General features: G+C 36.8%; 4 protein-coding genes across 5 annotated transcripts; 1 reads left to right on the top strand and 3 right to left on the bottom strand.

Annotated features, from left to right (window-relative positions):
- Positions 1-1098: 1098 nt before the first annotated feature.
- LOC132170774 (PHD finger-like protein) lies at positions 1099-3472 on the bottom strand. The gene is made up of 2 exons (XM_059581877.2): positions 3291-3472; positions 1099-2617 (listed from the first exon to the last, which is right to left on the bottom strand). Exon 2 carries the CDS (start codon positions 2528-2530, stop codon positions 1361-1363), a length of 1170 nt encoding a protein of 389 aa, XP_059437860.2. The 5' UTR covers positions 2531-2617; positions 3291-3472; the 3' UTR covers positions 1099-1360.
- A 1843-nt stretch (positions 3473-5315) lies between these two features.
- Positions 5316-15327, top strand: MLH3 (MUTL protein homolog 3). The gene is made up of 26 exons (XM_088517395.1): positions 5316-5511; positions 5699-5835; positions 5964-6015; positions 6104-6151; positions 6872-7026; positions 7139-7196; positions 7756-7813; positions 7917-8009; positions 8091-8253; positions 8356-8371; positions 8486-8706; positions 9110-9179; positions 9270-9353; positions 9591-11063; positions 11146-11239; positions 11327-11439; positions 11814-11875; positions 11961-12158; positions 12682-12726; positions 12802-12855; positions 12957-13063; positions 13390-13438; positions 14080-14139; positions 14263-14335; positions 14711-14796; positions 14924-15327. Exons 2-26 carry the CDS (start codon positions 5710-5712, stop codon positions 15095-15097), a joined length of 3732 nt encoding a protein of 1243 aa, XP_088373521.1. The 5' UTR covers positions 5316-5511; positions 5699-5709; the 3' UTR covers positions 15098-15327.
- A 719-nt stretch (positions 15328-16046) lies between these two features.
- Positions 16047-21163, bottom strand: VPS11 (vacuolar protein sorting 11). Its single transcript, XM_059582483.2, has 5 exons — positions 20732-21163; positions 19918-20091; positions 19437-19760; positions 17577-19337; positions 16047-16950 (listed from the first exon to the last, which is right to left on the bottom strand). Exons 1-5 carry the CDS (start codon positions 20954-20956, stop codon positions 16555-16557), a joined length of 2880 nt encoding a protein of 959 aa, XP_059438466.2. The 5' UTR covers positions 20957-21163; the 3' UTR covers positions 16047-16554.
- A 441-nt stretch (positions 21164-21604) lies between these two features.
- LOC132171325 (phosphatidylinositolglycan-like protein) lies at positions 21605-24451 on the bottom strand. 2 transcript variants are annotated; one of them, XM_059582615.2, is made up of 6 exons: positions 24223-24451; positions 23893-24113; positions 23159-23243; positions 22980-23034; positions 22199-22337; positions 21605-21918 (listed from the first exon to the last, which is right to left on the bottom strand). In XM_059582615.2, the coding sequence occupies exons 2-6, from the start codon at positions 24067-24069 to the stop codon at positions 21808-21810; spliced, it is 567 nt and encodes a 188-aa protein (XP_059438598.1). In that variant the 5' UTR covers positions 24070-24113; positions 24223-24451; the 3' UTR covers positions 21605-21807. The 2 variants fall into 2 exon arrangements, with proteins under 2 accessions (XP_059438598.1, XP_059438597.1); XM_059582614.2 differs by having other exon boundaries at positions 23893-24123.
- Between the last annotated feature and the right edge of the window lie 298 nt (positions 24452-24749).

Genomic DNA, 24749 nt, shown 5'->3' on the forward strand with positions numbered 1-24749 from the left:
TCCTCTATGACGTTCACCTAGTTTAAATTAGAGGAAATGGGTGGATGTTGAATGCGATTCTCAAATAAATTTTATTATAATGGGTGGACGTTCACTCCATTATAAATGCATGTGATATTCGAGCATTTTAAACATACGTCAATTTAATAGATTTGAAAGAAAACTTTGCTTGTAGATTACACAATTTTCTTTCTTTTTTGGTTCATACACATAAAAAGGTTCTCTGAGCCATAAATGCCCTCTTCTATCTCTTGCTGGAAACATTCATTTTTCATTCAGTCTCTAGTCTTAGGAGTAACGTTAAATCATGGAAGAAGTGTACCAGGCTGACAACAGAGGCAGGGGTTTTGTAGCCTCCTTAGATGAAAAATCTTGGTGCATCCATAACAAGTGCAATGGGCGAGCATTCAAAGGGTCTCAGCTTTCTGCTAACAAGCTTAAGATTAGAGACTTAAGAGTCCATATTCAGCCAATAATAGATCCTTATATTTTTGTCTCCGTTGTTACCTTCTATATATCATTTCTGACAAAGATTTCACGACACATGAAATTAACTTCTAAAAAGTAGAGACATGTCAACTTATTTTTCTAAAGTAAAACAAAAAATTTATCAAAAGAACAGGAGACGAAAGTCAGGAACACAGGGGAAAGGTACACACAGACTTGTCCTAAAACTACAATCAAAAGTGTAAAAGTGGAAGGCAATGCTAAAAAAGAATTACAATAAAGGCTTCCTAAAATTACAATCAAAAGTGTAAAAGTGGAGGGCAATGCTAAAAAGAAAAAGAATAAAGGCTTTCAAGAGTATTCCTCCAGTCATAAGGTGCTAAGAAATAGACTTGAACAAATCCTAGTTGAGATCAACACCGTTAAAAGTTCATCAAAATTGTATATTATTAAAGGTGTTTCCATTTCTAATATTACTGTATTTATTATGGTAGCAACAAATACCATCATATGTTATACAAATTACTCCATTGCAATAATTTCATGTATAGCTTTTAGTATATAGAAGGAAGAAAAAAGTTCAAGTTGCCAAAAACTACACAGTAGCATTATATTGTTCATTTATAATAAGATCTAAGAGCAGGATGGATATGCAACAAGTCAACAAATTCCATCCAATTTATTGCGTCACTCGTATCTTAACTTCAAGCTTTGCTATTCTGTAAATCACGGATGCAAGCAATTAAATATCTAAATTTACATTCAGTCAGTTCAAGTTCATTACAAAGCCAGAAAAAATGAGCAAAAAGATAAATCAAATGAAGCCGTTTCTATAAAAAGAGCACCATGAATCCTACCTCAGCTATCAACTTCTATCACAGTAGCCACCTGTAACCACATTACAATTTAAACATCATGACTGCAGAACTTTATTTTGTTTGACACATGCTGGCGCTTTGAACCCCTGGCATTTCCACACTGGTGTAGCCCCAATTGGGATCACACCATCAGTTGAAGGCTCCATAGAAAATAAGGGCATACCACCAGCAGTAGGGCTTCCCATTTTGTTCTCCGCCAAGGGGGAGCTTCTTACATTCATCTCTTCCTTAGGGTTTGCCCGATCCCTAAAGGTACAAATGCTTAAGGGCAACCTTTTTAGCTTCACCCTTCCCCTCTTTTTACCAGTAGTACACACATCTTCCGAAGTTTTATCCCTTGGCTGACTTGATTCTGCTTCCCCATTATCCATCTCTAGTTGGCTAGCTCTATCAGACTTGCAGACCTTTTCATCTGCTTTAAGTGTGTACGACTCTCGGATGGAGCTGTCAGAGTTGATCTTGCCTGCTACAGCATGACCATTGGACGTCGATGGGGGGTGTATTTCCAATAAGATACCCCCATTGCATACCCTGCTTTTCTCAGAACTTGCTGAGGTTTTAAGCTTCTTGTGTTTATGACTCTTCCAGTCAGAACTTGAAGAATTCTTTGAGATTCTTGGGGAGCTGTTTATAGCTCGATGCAACTTCCGGGCCAACTCTTCATCTGTCCTATTATTCTCAATTGGTTGGTATTTTTTATACAAGAGCTGAACTGGGAGATGCTTCTTCAGTTTATTCTTTTTCAGGGATCTTTCCTTACAGGCTGCCTCGTCAGAAAACGAGGCAACCAAATCTAAAGCACTCTTGGCAGCAGCCATTGCTTTTGACGCTTTTGCAGCCTTCTCTTCAGCTGCAGCTCTTGCAACCTCTGCAGCCTTAGCTGCAGAAATAGCTGCTGATTTTGAGGCCTCTACTATCTCCTCTGGTGTAAGGTTAGGATTACTCGAATGAGAACTCAATAGATTGTTCAGACGGATCTCAAAGTCACTTAAAGCAGCAGAAGGCGGAGCACAAGCAGGAGAAGAAGCAGAAGCAGAAGTGAAAGCAGATGCAGAAGCTGATGCAGAAGGAGAAGCAACTAGAGAGAGACGTGAAGCACCATCAGCTTCCGAGCTTTGCTTCTTCAATCCAGCAAGCAGTCGCTTTCGAGGAGGCAAAAGGACATCGGCATCCAAGTGATTGACATCACATATGTTAGCCTCCATTATTCCTATTATTTATTTATTTGCTTCACACCCAACAGCTGAATAATTCTCCACATGGATAAACCGTCTGCTCCATTTACATTCAGGCTAAAACAAACATTAAAAGTTACACCTTCAGTATCAATCCAATACCAAATCTATTATGAAACTTGTACTGATCTTTGAAAAAACATAAATTTCTGCACACTTTATCCAAACATTAAACACAACACAATTTTGAGACTGAATCGACATACAAAGATGCCTTTTTTTCCGGTTGTAAAGAACATCAACGAATAAAAAACGAAATTCAAATTCACAACCTCGTATTCTAGATATCTTGGCTTCCAAAAGGATCAGAACAAGAACAAACTCAACCTAATCTCACACAAGTATTTTAGCTGAATGCAGTTTTCCTTGGAAATGAAAACCAATAAAGCCTCAATCTTCTCGACAAGCAAACAGAGCATCATCCAATTCACCAAAGATCGAAAGCACAGCAGAATTCAGACGTGCAAACATGCTCGGATTCAGTTACACACCAATTATCATGCAAAGCATCGAATTCCCAATTTCTCATTGAGATTACGATCGAACACAAAGAATCAGATCACAAACAACACCAATCTAGCACGCAACGAGCTCGATTTTACATAATTATTTAAATCAGCAACAGTTCATGCGCCATTACATTAAATTTCAAAACTAAAAAAAACAAATGGAACAAAAACAAAAACAGTGTTATGCTCGGACCATGAGGAAGAAAAGGTCGCGTAATTACCTGCCGATCTTGTTTACTGTCTCAGACGAGACAGAGACAAATAGAGACTTTGAATTAGGGTTTTCGGAGAGGGAGAGAGATGAAGAAGAAAATACAGGACATGAAGGGAAACCGAAGATCTGCTTATATATGATGTCAGAAAGAATCTGGATGGGGCTCTGGTTCTAGAACCCCACGTCCCAAATCCCCATTTAACCACCATTTTTTCACTTCTTTGCTATTCTAAGTATCCTCGTTTTTCTGTCCAAACTACGTATTTTGCCACCCTCCTTTTACCATTTTAACCTTCTCCTGTTCCACTCAAAATGGGCTCACTGTTTCTGTCTACCTACATGAATTGAAGCACAGTAGTAAATGCCTTAGCATTCGCCTCAATTAATTTTATTTTATTTTTTCATTTTAGTTAAAAAAAAAAATAAAAAATTATATATATAAATTGCCTACTTTTATATATTTAGTTCATTAATTTTAGAGCTAAAGTAATTAGTCGGATACGGTTACATTTTCACCAAATTATTTTGGCTAGCCGAGTCTAAATAATATATAATACATCGAACCAAGGTTTGAGAAGAAATTCATATAATTTAAGCTATTAATTTGATGTTTATTTTTAGAGCATGTGTAAATTCTTAATAAGGTATAAAATGCATGTAAGAATCCAATATTGTAATAACAATATATGTCAGTTTAATAGATTGTATTTAAGAAAATTTATTTTACTTCAACTTATAAGAAAATTTTGTCCCAATGCATTTATGTTTATCAAATCCGATAATGGCCCAACCTTTTGAGAATTGATGAATATGTGACATTAATTAGTTGAATAACGAGTGATGCTTAATCTAAACTCCATTTGTTTCAATGTTAAACATTGAAAGAGTGGTAGATTTGAAATGTTTGGCAGAGAGAAAGAGAGAGTGTGTGAGAGAGAGAGAAAGAGACAGGCATAAATGGGAAGGGGGCATTTTGGGTAGAAAAGGTCAATAGTGATTTCCGTTAGTTAAAACGGCTTTGATTATCGAAATGGACGAATTGCAAAAAATTGAAATTTTGTGGGGATGAATTGAAAAAATTAAAACTTTATAAGTCAAATTGAAAATGACCTCAAATTTTAAGGGATAAAATATAATATTTCATTTTTTTTATCAACTAAAAACATTTGTCCTAATCAACAAGAAAAAAGTAAGCAAAGGAAAAGACAAAATTATTAATGTTTTTTTCCCAACGTATAGTGCCCCTCACTTCTCACGACCTTTATCGTACGATTGTGGCTAATCTCGGCCTCAACCAATTTGTTCACGGCTCTTTAACAAGTGAAATCTTTAAAACTGATAGGTGATTTCCAAAGATACTTATTCTTGCTAAATCCCACATTAATTAATTCTTTAAGTGGGATTAAAATTTATAAATAATATTAATAAAACTATAAATTAATTAATTTACTTTAAAATAATTGCACTGATTTGACTTTCGCTTTCTGTGAATCGTTAGATCGGGATTTGGGGATGTTCTCAATGGTGAAGATGGGGTCAATGGAGTGAAATCAAGCTTAAAAAGGATGTAAAGGAAGAGGTCAGCGAAGGCGCTGGAGTTTGTGGACAATGGTGCTCTCACGAGGTCATCAATCATCATAGCTGATCACAAAGATCTTTGTCCATTTGTTGATGAACAATAATGACAACAATTTCAATTAATTATTTTCAACACGATATAAACAACTAAAAATATTTTTATAGCCATATTCATGGTTTTTCAGCCTAAATAATTTATTTATTTTTCTAATAAAAAAAAAAACCAAGGTATTATCGCAATTGAACGAAAAATATAATGCCCCTTGTGAGTAACTGGTTATTCGTAAAAGTCAGTTAATAGATAGTGACCGACCTTCGTTACCCGCGGGGGCTTTAAGGGCTGTTTGCTCCAACAAATAAAAACCACAGCCGTCAAAAGGATCAGAAAGGAAAAAGCCCATTTTAAGTCCGGTGGTTGCACACTATATTACACGTGTCCTCCAACTGACATCACACTTGTGACTCAACCAAGCCTCACCCCCGTGATCTTATCATAGCCCATCCATCGACACCACTCCTCGACCGCCTTTTTCTTCTTCAGCTTCCATTTCAAAACCCACTGCGTCGAACCTCTGCTAATGGTCTGCTTAAACGTCGACGTTCCATTCAGAACCCTAATCCCTACCGGCTGCGGCTAATCGTGTCATCAGGTAAGCAAACCAATTCGATTCGTTTTTACACCAACCATGTTCCCATTAAATATATATGTATGAATGTATGTGTGTATCTATATATGCATGTATTCGTAAATAGATAAACCACAGATTGCGAAAGTACGTAAATGTAGGTTAAATTCGTCGAAATTTTGCAATGATCGAAGCTATTTGGTAAATTCAGCTTGATTCTCAATGAGGAGCATCAATCCCTTGCCGGAGGCAGTTCGTAGTTCGGTGCGTTCTGGGATTATCCTTTTTGACCTGACGAGGGTTGTGGAGGAGCTGGTTTTTAACAGTCTGGACGCCGGTGCGACAAAGGTGAACCAGTCTAATGCCGCCTAAATCATTCTATGCTTTAGGAGAGTGGACTTAATTTTATATCTAAATTGTTTGTATAGTAAGGCAATATTGAAATTCTGAGAATCAACTATTGCTTGTTGTGTCAGGTATCGGTTTACGTGGGTGTTGGCACGTGTTTTGTAAAAGTGGTGGATGATGGTCAGTACTGAATTGTCCTTTTCTGGGTTTAATCTTGTATAGCACGCTCAACTTTGAATAAATTTTGATCCGTTTAATCTACTTTCAGGATCTGGTGTTACTCGGGATGGATTGGTTTTGTTGGGGGAGAGATATGGTAACCAAGTTATCGGCTATTATCTTTTTGCATTTTGCTTGGATTTTTTCTGGTTGATGATTGTAATAGTTTTCAAGTGCCTATGTGATACTGATTCCGGAGTTAAGCATTTGTTTGTTTTTGTCATTCTTGATACCTTACATTATACATTTTTGTTTTCTTTCTTGGGGAGAGGAGCTCACATGTTCTTGATACTTAATAATTACAGGAGGTGTAAATGGCATGCATGGTTAGCTCTGACAAAGTCAATATTAGCTAACTACTAATCAGGCTAACTCAATTGTTTTCACAGTTTGTCTGTATCATTATTTGCAGTTGCCCTCTTATCAGCATTAATAAGATTTTCATTCAAATCATATGTTGATTTCTTTGGTTGTAAACATATCTTATAAAAAAGAATAGTAGTGCTCATTAACTAGTGGACTTTATACAACAAGAGGATGACGGAGGTTGAAAACTATCTAGGAAATTCTAACTAGTAGCTTGATGGTTTTTGGTAGTGGGGATGGAAGTGGAGTATAACCAGAGTTAGCTCAAACAAGGGAGTATCAAAGGTGGATCTCGTGGAATAAATTGAGATGCACCAGAAATCACATGTATATTATATGAATTTGAATTAGCTATCTTTCATCCACAAAAAAAAAAAAAAAAAAAAAAAAAAAATTTAATTAGCTAGTTAGTATTTTAACAATGTTTGTGTCTATGAAAATGTTTGAGCAGCAACATCAAAGTTCCACCAGTTGGCTGATATGGATGCTGCCGGTGGAAGCTTCGGCTTTCGAGGAGAGGCATTGGCTTCCATTTCGGATGTCTCATTGTTGGAAATTACAACAAAAGCTTATGGGAGGCCGAATGGATATCGCAAAGTCATTAAGGCACGAGCAGTTCATTACTATTTCAATTTTGCTATTCCAGGAGCAAGTTGCTTATTGTTCCTGCTATTCATGCAAGCTTGGCTCTGATTGACTTTTGCACTGTTCTGTTCAGGGATGCAAGTCTTTGTATCTTGGAATTGATAATGATAGGAAGGACGTAGGCACCACAGGTAATATATTATTTTGTCAACATTATCATTAGCATGTTAGGATATTTCCTTGTTTGAAGATCTGCACATACCATTTTTATGCTTTAATTTCTCTCTCTCTCTCTCTCTCTCTCGCTCTCCATTTTATGACAACTCTCAATAGGCAGTGGGGTTGATTGGCTAGTTTACTTTTCAGTAAAATGCTTGTGCTGACCTATCCGTGTAGCTTGTTGTGTGTTATTCTTCACAAGAATTACCTTGATCATGAGGTGCTGAATTTGTACTGTTAATCTGTCAAATTGGTAAATATGGAGAAACTTGTAATTGCTTATGGGTTACTCTGGCAATTTGTAACAATTTTTTTTTTTTTTTTTTTTTAATATGACAATTAATTTTGGCATGTATATAACATTTGCTCTTAACAGTTTCTTTTTCCCTCTGCTAGTAACATTTTGCTCCAAATAATTTCACATGAACATGTGATTTGAAATTAGTTTTTATGAAGATAAATTTTCTGTTCTATATCTTTGTTAGTTACGATATACAATAAAGCTTCAATTAATTGCTTGACTCTTTGCAGTTAATGTCCGCGATTTATTTTACAACCAACCAGTTCGAAGGAAATATATGCACTCAAGGTTTCTTCTTCTTCTTCTTCTTCTTTGTTTGGTCAATTTCTACATTGGACATTTTTTTTTTTTCCTTAACTTCTCAAAAAAAATTGCATTACTGAATTGGTAGCCCCAAGAAGGTGTTGCACTCGGTCAAGAAAGGTGTACTTAGGATTGCCCTTGTCCACTCACAAGTTTCCTTCAAAGTTATCGATATTGAAAGGTGTATTCCTATCAAATTTGCAAATTGGAGCTGGTTTGTTTGTCATGCTTGTTTACTTATACTTTTATTCTATACACGTAGTGGGGACGAGCTTCTTTGCACTCAGCCTTCTTCTCCTTTGTTGCTATTGAAAAGTGGCTTTGGGTTAGAAGTCTCTGACTCTCTTCACAAATTAAACATTAGTGATGGTGTTTTAAAGCTTTCTGGCTACATATCTGATCCTGTTGATGGTTTTGAAATTAAGGTAGAAGATTTTTGTTAATGATTTAAGTAATTAACTGTATGCTTTATTCTTTTTTTATTTTACGATCCCTGTGTCTAATAACACAACACCTCTTTTTTGCAGGCCTTTCAATATGTCTGTATCCATGACTATGTATTCCTGTCAACAAAGTACTGAGTCTTTAGGATGGGTTTAATGGGGTTGGAGATGATTAGATAATCTAAGAATTTGGTTGTGACCTTCACATTAGCAGATATTAACTCGCGGTTTGTTTGCAAAGGTCCAATTCATAAACTGCTGAATCAATTGGCTACTAGCTTTGAGTGTTTGGATCCACGGAAAGTCAACAATGGCTCCCAAAACCGAAAGAGAAGCAGGTCTCAAGCATATCCAGCTTATATTTTGAATCTAAGTTGCCCTCGATCTCTTTATGATTTAACCTTTGAACCATCAAAGACATATGTTGAGTTCAAGGTAATGTGCTTTCTTGCCTAATCGTTACTTCTGATTCATGGTAATTGCTAATTGAATTGTATGAGTTTGTCTGGATCTCTTTATTTTGAATTTGACTTCATCAAGTGGCTTAATGTTTGTAAAGCATGTTATGGTTCTGGAGGACTTCTTTGTTATGGATCCAGGCTTGTTGAAATGTCCATATACCTTGGGGTTATTCGACTTTAGGATAGTAATTGAAAATAGCATTATGCGACCCTCCTTGGAATATACTCCTTGGTCACAGTGCTCAGGAATATTATTCGTCTCTCCTTTTAAGGAAAAGCTCCTTGAACATGTGAATGGTTAGTGAATCCATTGCTTTTCTTGGCACCATTGTTATTAAATTTTTTTTTTTTCTTTTCTCTTTGTTTGCTTTTGCCAGGATTGGGCTCCTATACTTACATTCACTGAGAAAGCCATTCAACAATTATGGAAGGAGAATATAACTTTCGGTATACACTTACAATGCATCTTGCTGATTATCAACACTATTTTGATTCAGTGACTTCCAAAACTTGTATTAACCTTAGAGATGTTTTCAGGGGACTCTATTAATCATGTAACTGATATAATAAGGAAAGATCGAATCTGGAAGGAAGCTGATGACTCCTTAACAGCAGAAGAAGGTAAAAATAAATTTTTAAAATTTTAAACAGCTTCGTTTTTCATTAAGTGAATTAAACTTGATCTATGTCTTAGAAGTTGTACTTAATCAAGCTATTTGAGTTAAAAAGCAATTTTACTTTAGCAGAAGGTTATCATCTCATTATGCTATCTGAGTAGCACACTTTATGGACTACACTGAATACTTTTGGTTTGATTTCTCTTAGCTCATAGCTAATTATCACCTTTTTTGTTGCTAGATTTTCTCGATGCAGATTTGTCAGAAACATCTGAAATTGCGAAAAAGAAGCGCAGGATAAAAAATCATAAAGCTTCTCTTGACATTTTCTCTTCCCCATTAGATATGCTAACCAAAGAGGTTGACCATTTATCTCACGCAGGAAAGGATAGAATTCCTTTTGTAAACTTGCACAAAAATTCTGCTGAATTTAAAGAGCAACAGATTCAGGTGGGATTTGTTTGTCAAACTGATTATGCTTTCCAATCATGGGATGGTCTTGAGGCCAAATGCATACCCACAGCAACCTATAAGTTTGACAACCAGCTGTTGGCATCTGATAACAACTTTTTATCTGTGGAAGATCAGTTTTTGGAGAACAGAGCCAATGATAATGTGGACACCTGTTTAACTTCAGCATGGGGAATTGAGTCCCTTAAAAATGATCCAGATGCGATCAATGAATCAGCAGGGGTGGCATTATCTTGTGATTTGATCGGCAGGGGTATTAAAAAACCTTTGCTGCAGGGTTGCTCCTCTAGAAGAAGCCTGCCACTTGAGAGGGCTTTGTTTGTAAATGATGAAGGATTTGAATTTCAAAGGGATAGCTTCAGGAACGACTGGCAGCAGGCAGGTGCTCATGATAGGGCTAATTTTTTTGAAGTTGATAGTAGTAACCAGAGTTTTGATTTCCTCACAAGGACCTTTTGGCAAGGCGAGGCATCATGTCCTCAAGCCTTTACAAGAGAAATTACAAAATGTGAAGTGCTTACAGATTTTGATTTTCCGTCAAGAGATTTTGTAAAGTCAATCCCATCTTATGCAGAACAGTTCATTGGAGAAGATTTTATTGAATCTGATTCAATCACAGAAATAGGAAACTTCGGCTCCAGTCATCAAACATCAAATTCTGACTGGTGTTCCCCGACCTCGGATCCCTTATTTCAATCCTCACATTGGGATGTTGAACATTTCAAGGATGAAAATGCATGTGGAGGGAGTTCCCACTCTGGTGAAAGCGCTAGTTGTAGGCATTTTGTGGATTATGGAAAGATGGACTGTAAATCTCATTATGGTATCATGTCAAAGGGTTCTAGCCAGGACAATTGCTCCTCAAGTTGTAGATATAATATATTAGATTTTAATGATTGTGCTGATTCTAGTAGAGAGTTCTGCAAATTCCTTCAAAGACACAATAGAGATTATAAATTTTCTCCTGAACATCCAGATATATTACCTAATGAGATAGGCAGGTTGTATGTGGACTCATGTGTTAATGATTTCACAGGTATTAACAAATATAAAAGACAAAGGGATTTGATGAGGAAACAAGAATGTGAACCAGATCATGTTTCTAAAGAAAGATCAAGAAGAAGCCATTCAGCTCCACCGTTTTACAGAGGCAAAAGGAAGTTCTTTTCTTGGAATCATCCTTCAATTACGAAAGCAGGAAAACCCAAAGCCAAAACCTTTCATAATACTCTTACTTATTCAGGTTCTTTCGTGATTGAGTTGCCCTTTAAGACTTGGCAAAATGATGCAAAAACTAACTGAAATAAGCCTTTAATTTTTTGCAGAAGTTAATGGGTTAAAGTGTGCCAAACAACCTTCTGATGATTGCCATTTATATCATATGCCAAGTACTGTGGAGCATTTGTTGTCAGACACTAGGTACTACACTCTTTTTTAATATCTTTATTATAGCAGTTTTAATGCACCTGTTGCTCAATTTCTCACTTACCTTGGTCTTGGTTTCAGATCAGATATGGACAAGACGATAGGCATTTCAGCAAACCTGAAGGAGATTGAAGAAGGTGAAAAGTTTGAACAGTCCCATTATTTCAACTGTCAAGATACTGCTCCAGTTAAAGGTAACACCAATATTTAGGCATAAATGTACTTCCTGTTGGTGTATGGTGCCAGTATAGTTATAATGTTAATTCAAGGATGAATATCTCAGGCTTGGATATGATATTTATAAACATAGGAGCTTGTACAATCGTTTTCTTCATATGTACATAACAATTTTGAGGAGCTGGAACATTAACTTCATCAATAGTGCTAGAAACATTTATTAATTGGCCAATAAGCAATAAATTTTGTATCAGGTTTTGTTATTGAAAAACTTTTACCACTCTTGTTTTATTTTGGCTTGTTCTCATTGCTACCTGCATATCTTCTATGTCCTAATATATTAACATAGCATTTGACCCTATATAATCTCATCTTACGGTCTACATCTCAGGGGAAACTCTAGATTCCATGAATTCTTGGTCCAAATGGCGGAATTGCTCATCCCAGCTAACAGTTGAGTAATCTTGCAAATTTGGAAGATTTTGTTAATACAGATGAGCTTTTCATGACTATTCAAGATTTTATCCTTTTTATACAGGACAGAAATAAATCATATGATGTTCGCGATGAAAGTAGTATACTTGACATCTCTTCGGGATTCTTGCATCTTGCTGGTGATTTATTAGTTCCTGAATCTATCAACAAGAGCTGCTTGGTTGATGCCAAAGTTCTTCAACAGGTGGATAAGAAATTCATTCCAGTTGTGGGTGATGGGACACTTGCTGTTATTGACCAGGTTTATTTATTATTATTTGTTTCGGATCTTTTTTTTCCCTTTTTGATCATGCAATATCTGCCTTTCCATATCTCAGTGATATGTTTCTTACTAAATAAGAGCATATATAGTGTAGCAATTAATATTCGTATGCATTTGATTTGATGCTTACATTTTATTGAATTGCATGGTCGTCTTTGGAGGGGAATAAGGACACTAATAATGATAGTACTTTCTTAGATGATTTTATATTTGAGGTAGTTCTATTGAAATTTAGTCAGACATGCTTCTTTTCTTCAAAGTAGATGTCTGTATGTAAACATACTTGTAAATACGCCTACTGAGAAAAGCGTAAGTTGAATGAGATGCTGATGTATATAAGCATGCATTCACAACTTGTCCACACATTGAGAAGCATGCACACTCTCAAAAGGGCGTGCGCATGCATACACTTACACACACAGAGGAAGGGAGGGAGGGAGAGAGAGGGCCTCTGCATGGATTTGGATGGAGTAATGACTTCAGCAGTGGTCCTTTTCTACAGCATGCTGCAGATGAAAGGATCCGACTGGAAGAACTGCGTAAAAAGGTAAAATTGTTATGTTGTTTGAACTTGTGGACATGATTTATCTATCTTAGCTTATAAGACTATTTGACTATTTAGGTGTTATCTGGAGAAGCAAAGACAATTAATTATCTGGACAGTGAACAGGAGTTGGTATGTCTGATTTTGATGCTATGCTAGCTTCCTCTGTGGGCCTATGGAATATTTGGGTCTATCTGAAATTCATAAGTTTAACTTAAACATGGTAATAACAGATGCTGCCAGAGATTGCCTATCAGTTGCTGCAAAATTATGCTGAAGAGATAAAAGATTGGGGTTGGATCTGCAACAGTCATGGTGAAGATTCAAGGTCTTTCAAGAGGTATTCTCTGTCTATCAAAACCTCATACTTGTTTATAATCTAAATAGAAAAACACAACACTGGTGTTGGCATCTCATTCTCCAGCGATATGAAATTTCAACAAAATGAATAAAACTTTAATGCTTGGAGATGAACTGAGAAGGCATCGTTGGCTGAGCCAGTATTTAATGTGCTTGTGCTCGAGTTTTTTAATGAGGCTAGATAGGAGTTTCACCATTTCATAGTTCAGTGTGTTCTATAGTTTCCTTCTCCTGAGAAACTTTTTTTTTCACCTTTTCTTTTCCTTACCTGATTTGTATGGTTCATGACATTAATCGCTTTCGCAGGAATTTGAATCTTCTCCACAAGCGTCCAACGGTTATCACACTTGTTGCGGTGAAGAACCGTCTCCTTTCTTATTTGCTTCTTATATTCAATTTTTCTATGAGCTCAAAGCATGTTAGGAGAAGATATTTATCCATCTCAACTATATGTTAAAGCCAAAGTCATTGGTTGATATAAGGGCTGTAAATGAGACAAGCTGCTCGAGCTTGCTTGACTGCTGGCTCTGCTTGGCTCCATTTTGTAATCGACCCCGAGCTCAACTGCAGCCACGCATTGTTCAGAAGCTTGCAAGTCTATATGTTATAATATTTGGGTTTATTATTGTATAAAAATACAAACATGTTTGGATAAGCAACATGTTTTTAACAAGTATATACATTTGAATGCTGCTTTCCCTAAGCTTGAGCTCAAGCTTGAATTAGGCTTGTCAGAGGAAATAGCCTAAGCTTGAGCTTGACTATCTTATTGTTAGCAATGATTGAGCTTTTTAAGCAAAGCTCGATTCAAGCTCAAGCTAAGCTCAAGGCCTATATAAACTTGACTGAAATTGAGCAAAGATTCAACTTGTTCTGGTTACAGCCATAGTTGAAATCTATTGCAAATGTACATTCGCTTTTTAAAGTTGCAATAACTGCTGCCCCCTCTTGTGTTTATTTTTATTGATATAATTTGTTTCAATAAAACACATGCAGGTACCCAACATTTTAGGTGTCAATTTGTCTGATGTAGATCTTTTAGAATTTCTTCAGCAGGTATTATCTAGCACTCCACCTTTTACAGTAACGTTTCCATTTCTTTTACTTATTCTCTATTCTTTGCCTACTTTAAACAATATTCAATGTCTTTCTAACTCCAGTATATTGTGCGATCTGTAGCTTGCTGATACTGATGGATCATCGACAATACCACCATCAGTTCTTCGAGTCCTTAATATGAAAGCATGCAGAGGTACATGCTTGTTCTCACTAGAAACATGCAAGCCGTGAAAAATGGTTTATTAAAGAATTAAGTATTCTAGCTTTTTCATGTGGGAGAAGATTTTTATGCTTTCAACATCATGTGGGAGGAGATTGTTATTACCTTCATAAAATACTCCCATATGGATTTGTGTTACTAAAGGGAAGTGAGTCTCTCTAATTTTACATGTACATCTGAGACTCTTTTTCCTTCCTACTTTACCTCCTTGCAAATTTCTGCCTATTAGCCAGTTTCCAGCCCTTCTTTTTTTGTGAGAAAGAAGAATCTGGTGTAGCACTTCTATGAAGATGAATTTTCTTCTTATTTCAACAAATTTCCTTACTTTTGTTGTACTTTGTAATTAAGGTGCAATTATGTTTGGGGACTCTTTGTTACCTTCAGAATGCTCCCTCATTGTTGAAGAGCTAAAGCAGACCTCACTCTGTTTCCAAGTGAGTTAATAATATTTAGAAACATTTTTACGAAGGTGATTATGCGAATTAAATTTCATGAGTGTGTGAGAGTGAGAGAGTCTTACTCAGCTGTCGTCTTGAATAACTCTGAAATTTTGTTATGCAGTGTGCTCATGGACGACCAACAACTATCCCCCTTGTCAACTTGGAGGCCCTGCACAAGCAGATAGCTAAGCTCGGACTTTTGGATGACAATTCTAACAAGGTGTGGCGTGGTTTACGCCGGCATGAACTCAGTTTTCAACGTGCAACAGAGAGGTTAAGTTCTGCAAGAGGTTGAGAAGACACCAAAGGTGTCCCCGGATTATTGCAGCAGCCCTACATGCATGTAATTGGCGCGTTCATTGTAACCCATTCTTTGTCATCAGGCGTATAGCACACTTTATACACATTTTAGTATAATCGGGACCCAGATATTATGTATAGAGGTATTAGGGTAGGCTGATAGCTCATTGATGATCAAGTATATTCATGTGTGCATAATAATAAATCACAATTTTTCTTTACATATTATTCTTTTCTTCATTTTGTACCGTCATCTTCTATAATGGGATGGAGGATATAATCACGACTATATATACTACACTTTTATTCTACTTTGTTGATGTGGCAATGTCAATCAACAACTTTTGATTTTTTTTTTTTTTTTTTTTTAACAATGATTGATCTAAGGGTTAAAGATAAAAGTGTAGCATTTCTCAATCAAAATTGTTGAGGAGTAGGGTTATTTATTGGACAGTGTGTTGTCATTCAAATGTTTGCCCGAGAAGGCAAGAAATTGTTAAACCAAGATTTTGGGCTCTACTAATTTATAGCAAACACGAGGCTATCGGCAAAGTTCTGAATTTGAGGGTGTGGTCAGGTAGATTCGTTTTTGGGTTGTTCATAGTGTTTTTTTCCAAATTTCTGACAATCTCAAAAGTTTCTTTTATTTTTATTTTTTAACTTTTTGCCAGAATTGGCTGGCAACTAATTAAGAGAGATGGCCCTAATGTGGTCCACCTATTCGAGAAAGTGGACTCCACACCTGGGTTGAGCCCTCTCTCATTTGCTCCTCGGACAGGCTAAAGTATAGTAAAAAAATTACAGCTAATCCTGATCCAATGTGAGAGAGCAGGTAGGCCCTCAGCTGCTCGGGTGGGCTTTCCAAGCATATACAGGGCCCACATGCTCTCTTCCATAAGCTGCCCATCAGGACATTCATCACTTGAAATTTTTTTTTTAAAAAAAATAATAATAATAACAATAACTGAACATAGCGCATTGAACATCACCAACATGGTGAGGCGTGACAAAGCTCAGTCACAGGCAATCCAATATACTGATACATTAAAAAATAAAAATAAATAAATGACATGATTAATTACGAATGTAGATCGAGCGCCATAGTCTCCAATTGCACATGCTTGCAGGGAAATGCTTTCCTTTTAAAAGATCTTCAGACTCAAATGTTATGGGATTTCATTTATATATATATATAAAAGAAAGCTAGCTTTGGCATCAGCAGCTTCTCACCAATGCTGTGGCCAAAAACGACGTCACAAACTTCAGCCTCTACACACACAAACCCGCTTCTACCCAAAATTTTCTAGCAATACACGGCACAGGAATCTATTTACCTCTTTCCTTCCTCCCAATTTGTTTCTCCATCCATTGATTATAACAACAGCAGATTCAAACCCTAACTCATTCCTGGCAGAATATTGACACAAAGAAACAAGCAAGCAACAAGAAGGCTCAGAGGCCACTGCTGGAAGAAGCGCTGCCTGCTCTAACACCACCACCACCCGTGGGTCCATTACTAGTTTTGCTTATGATCCCTTTTCCAAAATACTCAGCAATCACAGAAAACCCATCCTTTGAACTCTTCACTTGCCGGAAGAACTGATCCTGGTCTTTAGAATTCTGCTCCAAGCTTCTCTTCATTTCTAGAACAGACCTATATTCGGGAGCACACTCGGGACACTCCTTTTCATTATCACCAAGGCAGCGTTGATGGAATGAGTGCATACACATAAAGTGTACTGCAGGGAGATCAAGTGTGAAAGTGCATGCAGTGCACTTGCTAAGCTGAAATATTCTGGCATTTGTCCTCAGATCCTCAACTTCTTTTCTCATTGCCAAACTGTCTTCCTGCAAGTTGGAAGTGGAACAACTCATTTAATAATTTGGTCTTTTCATTGAATAAAAAGAATGAGGATAGTGATTCAATATTGACTCTGTCTGCAGAATGATTCTTTTCTCTTAAATGTCAACAAAATCCTACTCACATGCCACACTATTGGGAAGGGAAGGGGTGGGGGGGGGTACAGTTAGAAGTATCAATATGAATGATCAGAAAAACTTCAAACGCATGCTATAAATGATTAAGCATATGTAAATCCCTTTCCCACCTTGTTTACTACAACGTTCAAGAAATATTGCAACCAAACCTTCCAAAGAAGCCTTCTAAAGACAGAACAATAAATCATAGCCATGCCATTAATTAAGAAAATAGGCACATTTAAGCTATTATCACCATTCCATTCTAGTTCATTTTTTTACTTTTCCCCGTTGGATTTTTTGGGATTATTTTCACAATTTAGGAGCTATTTCTATTTTGGTAACACTTCCCCCTGTTCTGTACATTTTGATAAATGTATGTAATTAATAAATAAAAAATCAAAGAAAATCATTGCACCATGCACCCAAAGTGGGTGCCATGACAGAAATAGGTACAACAGATGAACTTTCAAAGAAAGCTAATAATAAGCAGCAACCTGATACTTCTCAATAGATCGTCGGTCCTCTTCAATCAGCTTTGATTCCTGTTCAAGCTTTCGAGCAATATAATCCTTAATGACAGAGAGTGTGAGGCATGGATTTCTGGACAGCGTTTGAAGAACAATAATAGGAGGCAAGATGTCATCCCTTTCAATATAGGTCAAAACTTCCTTCACTTCTTTGGAGCAATCTTCTCCAAGTTCACCAAAATACTTCAGCAGATCTGCCCAAAGAGATGGGTCCCCTCCTTTACCTGAATCCCCCAATCTTTTGCAGCACGCAATCAATCCCTCATGATCATGTGCCTGCATATAGCAAGCAATCACCTCTTTATAGAGTTTCATCTTTTCATACAGATACAACAGCCCTTCTTTAAATGCATTCATTTCACACAGAATAATAGCTAAATCAACGTCATAAAGCGGATGTTCTAGCTCAGATGGCCATGCACTTTTAAGCAACCGTAGCCCCTTGTCACGCCTTTCCAGGCTATCCTTTTCCTTAGCTGAATCTTTGCAATCAGCAGCAAATTTCCCATTGGACTCAGCTCTTGACATTCCAGCTGCTCCAAGATTAAGATCTCCATTGTTGCTAGCCTGTGAGATTGATGGAAAGTTCATGTCATTGGACAAGTACAACTCCAATACCGTGTTGTGGATTTCAACTTGAGCAGGCGAGTCTTTCACCTTCTCGGTATATTTTTCAAGAAAATCCATAAGGGACTGCGGGTGATGGATGAAAATGTTGAGAAAATCAACAGGAGATGGCAGCATAGATAAGTATGCACCACTGGAGGCTCCTTGCTTAACTGATTCTTTATCCTCTGTACAAAGCCTCATGAGTATCTCAATAGTCTCCACTGGCTTGTGCTCTATAAGAATCTTACCATACTCCTTCACTGTTACCCCTGCTTGACTTGGTTCAAGGCTTGAAATATATTGCAATGCTTCGTCATATCTACCAAGGTCTTCAAGTAAGATCTTTAAGTACAATTCGTGCCTCCCAGCCTTCTTAGCAACATACATAGCATGCTCATGATAATTGGCAGCACGGCAAACCCTTATTGCAGTTTCGACGTCAAACTTATGTTCCCCAATACCATCCTCTCTTTTAATGAATATATTTAGCTTCTCCACATCTTTCAATTTGGTGTAACAGTTTAAGAGAAGAGTTGTATGATCTTTAGAAGCAAGCCCCTTCTCATGTAATTTCTCCAAGTAGTTCGTAAGATTGTAGATTCTTTGTGCATCTAAAAACTTCTGTATGACATAAGAAGGTTCAAGATGCCCAATAGTGTGGATATACTGGGACATAGACTCATCATAGTCTTGCTTGCTATATAGATGGTCCCCATACTTTCTTAACACCTCTGCAGTTGCAGCAGCATCAGCTTGTTGACTTTGAACAAGATTTATAGCTACAGGATAAAGGTTTTTCTTAAAGAGCAAATCTAACTTGCTTTCCATATCCTTCTCCCCGATACACAAAGCTGATTTGTCAGACATTATGAGTATTATGTTCCCCCATTCACAAAGCATGTGAGTAACTTCTTTAACCACTATACTATGGGCTATCAAACGGTTCTTCAAGTCATAAATATTGAAAGTATTCTTGCCAGTTCTTTGGTCTGCAATAACACATAAAAGGTATCCACGAAACCACCCCAGAAACTTCTTCTCTCCTTCAAAAGCCCAACATGGACCACGTCCATCAACTTCATAAAAGTATACAGCCTCAGGTCGACCAATTATAAACTCCTGATAAGAAGAAAACATGTAAGCCATTATCTTTCTTAGAGAATATAAAACACATTTATTGAGGCAGCATAAAAATGAACAGCTCCCATAACTGCATACCAAGCGGTCACTCATCGCAACACTGTTGACATTGGATCCAATCTGATCTAGGGTTTGCCGTTTCGGTGGTTGATCCTGCAGGCTGAACAAGCTAACTGAAGCTGGAGTAATGGCAAATAATTGAAGAACTTGACCATCCACTCTGAAACCTAGACCAGTTATAGCAGACTGGCTTTTGTCTGAGATGTTATCCACCTGAAGCTTGAAACGGGTGATACGCTCACGCCCAATATCTCCTTTGATGCAGTAAATGCAACCATTATCCAAGCCAATAGCTATAAGTAGTATTGGTGGTGCTTCCTCTAGTACTAAGAATGCTGTGATCTGCAGTATATCATATAGGTTTCAAAATTCCATTAAGATAAACGCAAGTGCAGAGGCAGGTAGACCAAGACAAATTTAATGCAAGACATTACTAAAAAGGCAACTAGGCAATCAGATAAGAAATGAGACAAGTAAAAGCATCTACACAGCACACTACCTTTGCTTCAGGAAACTGATTAGTGAATATCCGCAATATACCAATACAATCAGGGCTAGTCGTGCTTGAGCCCTCTGGCTGCATCTTATCAAGATCAAAGACCTTCAGGCACATAGCTGATTGCTGCGGAGATATTTGTTCATCCTCTCCAACAGTTACCAGAAAGTTGCGTTGCTGATGTTATAAACATAAACAAATTTTGCATCAACTTCAAACCATGATGTAACTTCAATAGAGGCTACACAATATGAAAAAAAATTAGAAACCCTAGTTCCAACCTTTTAAATCCATTCATTTTTCCTAGAAACTAAACTATCAGAAACCAAAGAAAACTCAAGGTTCCACAAAACCAAAGCACGAAACTTTGAACAGCTGAACATTAAAAACAGAACAAGAATAATCATAAGCCCAGAACTAACTTGAGCCACTAAAGATTTGGGAACAAAAAAAAAAGGGAATAAAGCCAATTCTAATATCTAATTTTTTGTCGGCAATTAAACACTTTACAACTTCAAATCCACGCGACTAAACTCAGACTTTGAGCTGTCCGACTCCAAAAAAGAAAAAAAAACCCAGTTGTATAATCTCAACTCCTTTCCTTTCCCACATTTCCTCAGCAACCAAATAGTCGCAAAAACCAATCCCACAAAACCGAAACCCAAAATTTGAGCTGCCCAAATCAGCAACTAAATGGACGAACCCAATTACCAAGATCCCAAACAAGCTTCAGAAATTTTCATATTCTCTTATTTTCCCACATCATCTGAGAAACTAAAAAAAGTATCGCAAAGAAAAATAAAAGAAAAGGAAGAACCTTGAGCTGCTGGAGAAAGAGGACGGAGGAGGAGTGGGCTTGGAAGGCGTAGTTGAAGTTGAGGCCGCGATCGAGCAGGCTGACCATGCCATCGTCGCAGCCGATCACCACCCTCCCTCTGCCGCTCGAGCAGCACTCGATTCTCCCGCTCACCTCCTCCGGTACCCCATTCGATTTCCCGCCGCTTTTCTCCTCGAAGAACTCGAATTTCCTCCACTGGTACATTATGCCTGCAGAGAGAGAAAGAGAGAGAGATGGGACGGCTCTGGTTTCGCCGGTTGGTTGATCAGAAAATTCTGATCCCTGTGAGAAAGGAATTGGTCATGGAGAAGAACGGAGGAAAGTGACGCCGTTTTGGACGTAATATGCCTAAGGGCATTTTCTTTATTTTTTCCCTGAGGTTGCCGACGAGCACTTGGCTATATCCGTCTATTGCGCATCAAACGGGATAATGGGACACATTTTAGGCTGTAAACTTCACATATATTATGTACAAAAATGCTAAATTTTTCAAACAATTCTCTAATAAATTTACGTAACATTTTTTTAAATTTAAAATTTTAATGTAATTATTTAGTAGTTAGTATGATAAATAACACGCTAAATTACCACATCAATTTGTAAGAAATTTTGTACCCATTTTTGCCACTTTACATAAATGTTCAGCAATATCATGTGGTTTATGTGTGACATCTAACTGTATATATAGTATCGTGTCATTTAAATATTGTGCTACATATAAAATGATATAAATTAAATTTGTGAAATCATGAATCCCCTTGAAATTGTAAACACAGAGAACGTCCCCATAACTTTAAACTTTTGTAGCATAACCAAATGGTATAAATTTAAGGACAAATAAGTTCATTGATCTTGATGAAGATGAACCATATCCATTGATCTTAGAACGAACATATTTCAAGCATCCCTCCACAATCAGAATTTCCCTTTGATATACACATAGTATTAGTTGAAACGAGTACAAATGCATCTATTATATATGCACATCATCCTAACACGTGGGATTTCTGCTAATTGAAGTGCATCACAGCTCTTAATTTAAAAAAAAAAATCCTTCAACACCATGGGCCATCATCAGTAAGTGTGTCGAAGCTTCCTCCACTTCCAGTGACAGCACACAAGGCCTTCCAGATGGGGACTAGCATTTTCACCGGCGGACGTAACTCCTGGATGATGAAAAGAGTGTTATTATAAATACTACAATTTTTATTACAAGTTCATTACAAACTGAGTGGCAGTTCATGTCATGCTTATCACGTCTTCTATTAAACAGTAAAATTGAACTCAAAATCCGTAATTTATTCGCTTTATTTTTGAATAGGTGATCAATCACCTCGTTTGACTTGTTAAGCAGCTTCAGTAGAACCCAAAATCCACATATAGGCATCACATTTATTCCTAAAGAAAAGGAAGTCCAGGACACTAAAATACACAAGATTCATTTACCTTAAAAGCTAACATCAGTTCTGCCTCTCCTCGTACAATGAAAGACAGGCTCCAGTAACAAGTAACAGGGGTCACACATTCTGATAGCGTAGGTTTCAATATCTTGTCAATGGGTACAAAGCGGCGGATAGTTTTACCACTGAATGCGAAAATAACAGAATGAAACACAAAAACAAGATTATATTAGGAAAATCTGGGACTGTATATTTATAAGTATAACTGCTTGATTATTGCCAGATTTGCATCAAGGACCAAACAAGGTTTGTCATATTTCTGATGAACAAGAACACTAAACAAAAAAATCTTCAGGCCTTGGAGAATGCATATGCAGTCAGAGAATCGGCTTAAAAAGAAAAAGTGTAAGGCATAATGGTAAGATTGAAATAAAGAGAAAAACCCAAGATTTTCTCCATCCTAAACCCAATGTAGTGTGACACACATTTTAACAGCATAAAATCCACCCTTTTCAACATTTTAGCATAGTAGAGACTAGGAAGGAACTCTAATCAAACTAGTTCTTCTTCCAAATGTGAACTTTATAAGATGCTATGAATGTTGTGCATCCAATCCCTTGGCTTCAATGTTTCCTTACAAGGAAACTGTAATAACTTTTGGTATAAAGATGCTATACATGAAGAAACTTATAGTTATGTTGGTAGGACACCCTAAAACAAAGAATGGTTTATAGATTCACTCCCAAATGCAGCAAATATCTCCCAATGAAAAAAAAAAAAACAAAACAAAACAAAAACAAAAAATAAAAAGCCGGAAAGACAATTACCTTACATAGTGAGTTTCAAGTTGAATTCCAAAAGCTGGCATAACTATAACAGACTCTGAGTAATCAAACACCAATTAGGCAATCAATAACAGCGATTCTAGAAATGAATTACTCAACAAGATTCCAGAATACACAATAAAACTTCAGAGCACAAAAAGGCCCGTTTCTCAGGTTCTCACCTTTCTTAACAGGCTTCTGAAGCATGAGCTTGACAAGGAATACATCCAAAAGAAAGCTCCAAAAAACAATGATAATTGATTTATCCTGTTATAGTGAAGGTCATCGTGTTAGATACCTACAAGCTTAATAAAGAACTACCGACTCTAGTTGATTTTCAATGTCAACATCTAACAAATAATTTAGGCTCTATAAGAATCCATAAAATCTTTAACAAGATTCATGAAAAATGCCAAACAAAACCAATGAACTCATATTCTTGACTACCAGGGATATGAAATTAAGAACTAACACTCTTGATATAACATGTTGGGAAGAACCAGTTATATTATGTGAAATACTTGAGTGCATTTGGTCTGGGGATTGCGCAATACGCCCGTTTGTGCATTTGAAAAAATCAGCAGTTTGGGTGCACTATTTTAAAGGCTGAATCACAATTTTAGCAAACACTTATCTACGTTTTTTAAAATTTCATTTCATCTACTACATTTGGAAATCACTATTTTTCAAACCCATATTTGAAACTGCTAAATCAAATGAATTCATGGCGTTCACCCTCAAAGAGTTTACACATAGTGCTTTGGGTTGTCACCTACACATAATCGGAACTTGAACGTAAAGAGCAAAGACACAAATCGCGTGGAGAGGCACTTTATTAATTAACCTTATACAAGGAAGAATCTTAAAAAAAAAAAAAAAAAAAAAAAAAAAAAAAAAGAAACCAAGAGCATCATACCTTGACAAGGAAAAGATGGAACCCATTTGCTAGAATCAGAAGAGCTGACAAGTATACAAGGAAACCCTTTGCGCTGCTCTTCCGAACAACGATGTGGTGCACGTCGGCCGCTTCAGAAGGCCATTTAGAGTCATGTATATAAGTATATCTCTCATCACTTATACTACTACCCACCATTCTCAATCCATTAACAGGATCTCCATAATTGTTGCATATTATACCTGCAAGGACCTTTATTGGTTTTTTTTTTTTAAATATATAATTAAACCAAAAATTATATCGTTATATTCGATTACAAGAAAATAAATCAAAGTTACAGTCGAAGCGCACCGTCTTCGTTGGATGTGCAGCTGTTATTGCCGCCGAGCAGCTACAGAGTTTATGGCTTTATTCGCCAACGAAACGGACGGTTCAAACCCCCACACAGACCGGCCCGATTTGTTGGATTAGGGTCCTCCTCAGATGACGGACCCGTTTTAGTCAAACCCAATTGGTCCCATGACTCCCATTTGACGACAAACAGTTCTGATGAAAACACCAATGACGAGGACGACTATAACAATTTTTGTACCTTTATTTCATTAATTTTTTTCCCTTTCTTAGTGAGAAAATGGTGTTTTATTAATTTTGTCCCTATTTTTTTTAAAAAAAAAAAAAAAAAATCTTCCTTTGTTACGTTGTCCTCTATTTTTTGTAATTTTAATTTTCTCTTTATTTTCTTAATTTTGTTCTTTCTATTTAATTTTCTCCTATTTTCTTTGATTTTATCTTAATCAGTCAAAGTAATGAAATGTGGTTTTTTGCATGTACTGTTGGCGCATGGTCATCATCTCCTTTTTCTTTCTTTGTGTATTTTC

The sequence above is a fragment of the Corylus avellana genome, chromosome 1, assembly GCF_965113065.1.
Source record: "Corylus avellana chromosome 1, dhCorAvel1.hap1.2, whole genome shotgun sequence".
In the NCBI taxonomy this organism is placed as follows: Eukaryota; Viridiplantae; Streptophyta; class Magnoliopsida; order Fagales; family Betulaceae; genus Corylus; species Corylus avellana.

What these genes read in the sequence shown, in the direction of transcription:
- LOC132170774 (XM_059581877.2), bottom strand. Translation starts at nt 2,530, where the DNA reads ATGGAGGCTAACATATGTGATGTCAATCACTTGGATGCCGATGTCCTT.
- MLH3 (XM_088517395.1), top strand. Translation starts at nt 5,710, where the DNA reads ATGAGGAGCATCAATCCCTTGCCGGAGGCAGTTCGTAGTTCGGTGCGT. An exon ending in AGATACTGCTCCAGTTAAAG is followed by an intron (nt 11,440 to 11,813) that starts GTAACACCAATA and finishes TCTACATCTCAG; the next exon opens with GGGAAACTCTAGATTCCATG. An exon ending in TAATATGAAAGCATGCAGAG is followed by an intron (nt 14,336 to 14,710) that starts GTACATGCTTGT and finishes TTTGTAATTAAG; the next exon opens with GTGCAATTATGTTTGGGGAC.
- VPS11 (XM_059582483.2), bottom strand. Translation starts at nt 20,956, where the DNA reads ATGTACCAGTGGAGGAAATTCGAGTTCTTCGAGGAGAAAAGCGGCGGG. An exon ending in TTGCGATGAGTGACCGCTTG is followed by an intron (nt 19,338 to 19,436) that starts GTATGCAGTTAT and finishes TCTTCTTATCAG; the next exon opens with GAGTTTATAATTGGTCGACC. An exon ending in GATCTATTGAGAAGTATCAG is followed by an intron (nt 16,951 to 17,576) that starts GTTGCTGCTTAT and finishes TCCAACTTGCAG; the next exon opens with GAAGACAGTTTGGCAATGAG.
- LOC132171325 (XM_059582615.2), bottom strand. Translation starts at nt 24,069, where the DNA reads ATGGTGGGTAGTAGTATAAGTGATGAGAGATATACTTATATACATGAC. An exon ending in TCAGAAGCCTGTTAAGAAAG is followed by an intron (nt 23,035 to 23,158) that starts GTGAGAACCTGA and finishes TTGATTACTCAG; the next exon opens with AGTCTGTTATAGTTATGCCA. An exon ending in CTTGAAACTCACTATGTAAG is followed by an intron (nt 22,338 to 22,979) that starts GTAATTGTCTTT and finishes TTTCGCATTCAG; the next exon opens with TGGTAAAACTATCCGCCGCT.